The 6,130-nt window shown below is 36.7% G+C and overlaps 1 protein-coding gene across 1 annotated transcript; it reads left to right on the top strand.

Annotated features, from left to right (window-relative positions):
• Positions 1-856: 856 nt before the first annotated feature.
• On the top strand, positions 857-4,269 carry GIMD1 (GIMAP family P-loop NTPase domain containing 1). Its single transcript, XM_072862703.1, has 2 exons — positions 857-1,249; positions 3,997-4,269. The coding sequence occupies exons 1-2, from the start codon at positions 857-859 to the stop codon at positions 4,267-4,269; spliced, it is 666 nt and encodes a 221-aa protein (XP_072718804.1).
• Positions 4,270-6,130: the final 1,861 nt, after the last annotated feature.

Raw genomic sequence — 6,130 nt, 5'->3', positions numbered from 1 at the left:
AGAAAGTATCTCCATCCACCAGACTATGCTTTTCCACTAACTGTGCCATAAGTCTAAAAGTTTGTACAGTATACATTTCCAAAGTCTCAATTTCATATGGAGTTAGAACCTGCAGCATGGGCTATTTCAGCTCTGTTCTTCATTACGACATACTTCTTATATTTATCTGTATCAGAAAGCCCTTTTGGATTACCGTCTATTTCACCTTCAGTGGTAGCTGATGAAACACGTATTCTAAGCTGTTCTCTGCTGTGAAAAAGTGCTCCTTTAAAAGCTACTTCTCCCTAGCTATCTATTTTTTTTCCCCTAAAAACAAGTAAAGATTTATTTCCTGAAACATGGTCACTTAATAACAGCAGCACATATTTGTCACCTTTCTCTTGTTCCTCCCCTAGTTTTCCTCCTTTTCATAACCTACTCTCCCTGCATGCCAATGCTGTTTTCCACAGTTGTTTCCCTCCCTTCCCTGTTTCCTCCCCTTAGCTTTACCTGCTTTACTTGTTCCTAAAACTCTTCTCACATCTGATTCCTTCCTAGCTCTTCAGTTGTTGCCAGTCTAGGAGCACAGCCTCTTAGGTTGCTCTTGTACCTGTGACACCTTCCATGGGGTCTTATTTCTAAGCAGCAGACTGGGAAGGACAGCAAAGATCTGTCCTTGGATGAGAAAGAGGTATGTGCTGTACTGAATGTCTATCTACACCACACATTCCTTAAAAAACATTTCAGGCAGGGAAGGACACTCAAAAGACAGTGAATTTTGCAATTTTTGCTGGATTTTTTTTTTTTAAGTTATGTGAAACAGCTCATGTTATTTGTTCATCACTTAGTGACAGGTTTGTGGATAAAAGCATAGACAATGGCAGACAGCAATGAGATGACCATCAACCTTGTTGTCATTGGAAGAACTCAGACTGGCAAAAGCGCTGCTGGGAACAGCCTGCTGGGCAGCTCAGACTTTGAGATTCATCGCTCCCCAAGCTCTGTGACTACATGCTGCAGCCTTGGATGCAGCTGCCGCATTTCAGGGATTATACGAAGAAATGGCTGTGAGCTAGCTCTCCGTGTTAGAGTACTTGACACTCCAAGCTACCCTCACAGTACTCTGAGCAAAGAGCAGGTGAGACACACAGTGAGTTCAGCCCTGGCTCACCATTTCGGGGAAGAAGGCCTGCATCTAGCTCTATTGGTCCTGAGGGCTGACTTGCCTCTGTGTCCGGATGAAAGTGATCATACAATTCAGTTCATCCAGGTAACAAACAAATAAATAAATAAAAGTCTCTGCCCTAATGGCAACTCTTTTGTCTTCAGGTGACAATAGCTATGGAAGAGTTGACTGCAAAAGTGAACTAGAGAAGTGCAGCTGAAAACTGGAACATTTCCCAGTCCAGCAGTTGAAAAATGCAATTCAGAATTCCAACACCATACACCGTAGCTACACTTATCACACTAAACCTAAGAAGAGAGAGGCAAGAACTGCTCTCTTTTGTTCATAGGATTTGGCACAAAGGAATTCAGGAACCAAATTTACCTATCAAAGTAAGCTTTTCTCTCAGAAATTACGGTTAATGCTTTATTATGACAGGTCTAGCTTGTTGAAGAGAAATGTTATTTAAAGCAAGCAAAAGTCAGGTTACCTCACTCTTCTGCACTCTGTGTAGGACCAAAGCAGAGAACAACAGGTCCAAAAATCACGCAGAAAATCTGACTGACTTGGGACAAGGATGCTTAGCTCTGTCCTGTACTGTCACTATTGCTGTATCTGTTCAAGAGAAAATACTAGAAAGTTACCATAAATTTACTCTAGGTAAGGAAAATTTCTAGCATTACTGACTTGAGGCAAATATTTTGAACCTCCTGGGGGAAAAATTGTTTTTGCAAGGAGGTAAGATATATAGGGAGAGATACTGAAACAGAATGGCTTTCTTTTCAGTTGGAAATTTCTCATTATCACACATACATATCAGTTGGGTTTGGTTTTTTTTTTTTTTTTTTTGGGGGGGGGGGGGGGGGGGGGGGGGCAAGCAAATGGATATTGCTCAGTTTATATACCTGATCAGATGAACCAGGTTTGTAAGATTTATGAAGAAACAAAGGGTTTCAGTTATTGCCAAAGTCTGCACATTACACTTTGCATCTGTCTTACACTAATGAACTTTCTAGAAATCTTTAGGACTGGAAGGGACTTCCTCGTCCATCAACTCTTATTATCTGCTGTAACTGACATTATCTAAATACATAATATACATGTAGATAAAAATATACCAATATATAAATATATAGATAGAAAAATAGCTTTCAAAATGTGTTTGATTTGCTCTCCTGTTCTTTCTGATTACTCTCTATTGGTAGGTTACTCATTATCAGCTTACATGTATTTGTTTTCAGTGTTACCCTTTTTCCTTATACAGTTCTCCATCTCTCTATAATTCATGGTATTTACGAGAAAGCACTATTTACTCAAAATATTTTTACTCTAAGCCAATAAAAAATCATCATGCTTCTAGTTTGACACTGTTTTGGATCAAGTCCACGTGGGCATTAAAAGCCTCAGAGATGCCACCATGCCTTTTCTCTTTAAGTAGACCTTTACAATCCCTACTGGAAAGGAAATAAAGCATGTTCAAAAATAATGAGAAAGCAACACTTACTTCTGTTTCATTATTACAACTGGCTCTCAGCTTACATAATGGTTGGCTTTTTAGTTATTTTCCCCTTAAAAGACCAGATGCTGTGATTTCATCAGCCACAAACAAATGGGGCAGGACAGCTGCCCAGGTGCTGGGAATATGAACAGTAATGGTTACATTTCAGTAAGTCATTCCAAGAAGACATTAGCATGAAGACTACCTTTAGCAATCAGGAGTTTTTACAATAATCCTCTGCAAATTAGGGATGTTAGGGATGTCATATCAATGAAGATGGCGTAACAGAAGAAGACTACTGACATTTAAATCTCTGGATTTTTTTATTTCAGTAACATAGCCTAATAAATTGAGAGTGGCAGATATTGATTTCAGAACTAACATTAGCACTGACTTTGAGTCCTCAACAAATCAAGGCACTATGCTCTCTCTCCAAAATAACCCAAAACTTCCTTAGACAGCTTATGCCAAAATTTTGTATGAGTTTAGTACTTTTTCATCCCCAGTGTCTAAAACAGATTAATTGCTATCTTGGGAGTAGAAAGGTATCCTTTAAAGCAGTTTTATACCCCTTGGTATTTAGGTTACAGAGTTAAGATCCCTGCAAAGTGGACTTTATTACCAAAATAGTCTTCTTGTCACACACAGGACTTAGCATCATTGCACTAAAGTTGTAATTTCATTTACATCTGTAAATGAAAGCCCAATCTCTTATTCATATTAAAATTTTCTGTACTCATTGACAAAAAAGCAGCTCGTTTTCTCCATTCCACTCCATCAGATGAACCACAGCAGTTAAAGACAAACTCTCTTACCCATCACTTCGGTTGATGCATTTGATTTGTGTTTTTCCCGAATTGCTGAGAATAGTTCAGTTTTGTGAGATACAGCTGGAATTGCAATTGGTGTTACACAGAAATGAATCATTTATTTTTTTCAACACAAGAAAAAAAATTTCAAAGAGCTGTAAAAAGTGTAGAAATATGGATATGTGGAAAGTACTGATGTAAACTACTTGTATTTTACCTATTTTTTTTTTTAATGTGTGGCATAGCTAAACAACCATTTTTCCTTATTTACATAGACATTTTTTAACTGAAGAAATTCTATTAACATGTGTACTAAGAGAACAGAGAACTGCTAGTACTGCATGACCATGTATTTCCACTGAAAGTAGATGTCAGTGTCTTGGAAGGTGAAAACCCCCAGAAATTTCAGCAACTCAGATAACATTAACTGGATTACTGCCAGGAAAAGAACATATAACTGGTCTGTTAATGCATAAGTATATGAGTTGAAAGTGGGGAAAAGGAACAAGGAAAGATAACTATTTAAGATTTGTTTTTCATTACAGGAACTTCTGGGTCCCACATGGGAAGATTTCACTGCAGTTCTACTTACTCATGCAGACAAGGCAGAAGAGGCTGGATTCAGTGAGGAAGCATACTTGCACAGTGCCTCAAGTACCCTGTTGTCACTTTTGAGCTCAGTACAGCATAAATACATTTTCCTAGACAACCAGAAGAGCATAATTAAAGAGGAAAGAGCTATTGTCTTAAGAAAGCTCTTGAATTTTATAAGACAAAATAATTATCAAGTGCTTCTACTTAAACATAGCAAGGAGTAAAATCAACTTACATGTGCTCATTTGTCTATTTTCTATAGTAGGTAACATTTAATAGAAATAAAAGAGTAGAAGCCATCAACTGGAAAATTCCACATCCACACCAAATAACTCTGAACACACAGTTGGAAATACCTCTTTAGATTACCAAACTACTTGCCTTTCATAGAGTACCCTGCACTACTGCATCCAGAATCCTAGCTTCAACCACAAAATCAGAATAAACTAGCGCTCTAAATCATGCTCCTAATATGTATGTAGTCACAAATTAGATTTTTACGCTACACCAGATTGTATATTGCAGTTCATACAGTACACAGATCTGGAAGAAAAAAAAAAGTTAAAAGTGCACATGAGTTCAGACCGTAAGGAGCCTCTTTGCTCATTTCTTCAAGCTTTCAGAAGTTCCTCTGAATTCCAAAGTTTGTAAAGAGCTTTCCAGTATTAAAAGCTATAATTCATCTACTGTAAAAGTATTTCCTCACCTTGATTCAGGATTAGTTAAATTGAGATTTTGAACTTCAACAATTTTGTTTATTAAGATATTATTGGATATGTAGTTTACAAGGCAGATAAAATAGCTCCCATGTGCTTAACGCAATTCAGCACATATAAAGGAACTAATTACTATTGCTTACTCCCAGATGCATGAAAACTTAACACAGTTTATAGGCACATACAAAACTCATTCAAAAAAGAAATCTGTTCATCTCTTCTTTTGCACCTGTTCCTTTTAATTTTATATCATTGTCATTTTGTTTTCTCTCCCACTTCACTGGATGTAGTTCAAAGTCTGAAAAATTCAGAGTGGATAAGTTTTTTTATTTCAAGGGTTAAAAAAAGTTCTTACTGCTTCGTTGGTTAGACAGTAACCAGTTAATTAAGTATTATATGCCAACATATGGGAAGTATCTCTAAATAGTTACTTAAAAGGTTTACTGTAAATTGATCTAAAATAGTTATTTTCAGATTATTAAAAGGTATGAATTAAAAGTAGTAATTTGAGGCTATTACCATAGCAACCATGACTACTTGTACTACATTATTATGGAATAATTCCAATTGTAAAAAATGAAGCAGCTATTTCTGTTAAATCCAAAGCATCTTTTGTATAAAATATCCTTGCATAAAAATACTTTAAAACAAAAAATCAATTCATTTTATACCTGTTTGGGCATTGGAGACAAATATTATTTGGTAGTATTTAACTAGCTCTGGCAATATATTTGCTATTCATTCTCTTAGCACTATTTATCATTTGGAAGAAAATATCTAGGTGGACTAGATAAAGAACTATTTTAGCAAAGTGACAGCTTTGATCTTATTGACATTATAACAGCTTAACTGCGGGACATGAAAGTTCGTCCATTTGCATATCTTAGGGCATAAAGAGCCATAGTTTAATCTTCCCATTACAATTGTCTGCAGACTATTGAGACAACACAGCCAAGAACAAAGTTACAGAGGCTTATAATATATCTGAAAAGTGCTTGAAAGAAGAGGAGAAAAAACTATTAAAAGGTGACTAGAAGAATGAAGACAACTGTGGTCTTCACTGACCAACTGCTAGTCCTGCACCTCTTGAAGAGCAGTTAGCACACGAGGAACACAGCAGAAATTTTTCCTTATTGAGATGCTCTTGCTCCATAGACCCTCTAAAACTTTTAGCCATCCAGAAAATATGCTTGCCTGCCTGTAGTTCTACCATGAACAAGCCTTGGCAAGTAAGTCTTGAGCACTGAGTGGTTAATGACTGTTGAAAACACTTAACCTCAAGGACAGTAAGCATGGTGAATGAGTGAATTGTGAAAATGTTGGAGGCATAACACATTATGTACCTCTGGAAGACAAGTCAAACAAAAAA

Source organism: Ciconia boyciana, chromosome 5 (assembly GCF_034638445.1).
Source record: "Ciconia boyciana chromosome 5, ASM3463844v1, whole genome shotgun sequence".
In the NCBI taxonomy this organism is placed as follows: Eukaryota; Metazoa; Chordata; class Aves; order Ciconiiformes; family Ciconiidae; genus Ciconia; species Ciconia boyciana.
Note: the sequence above shows the minus strand (reverse complement) of the source record. Positions and strands in the feature narration are given on the sequence as shown.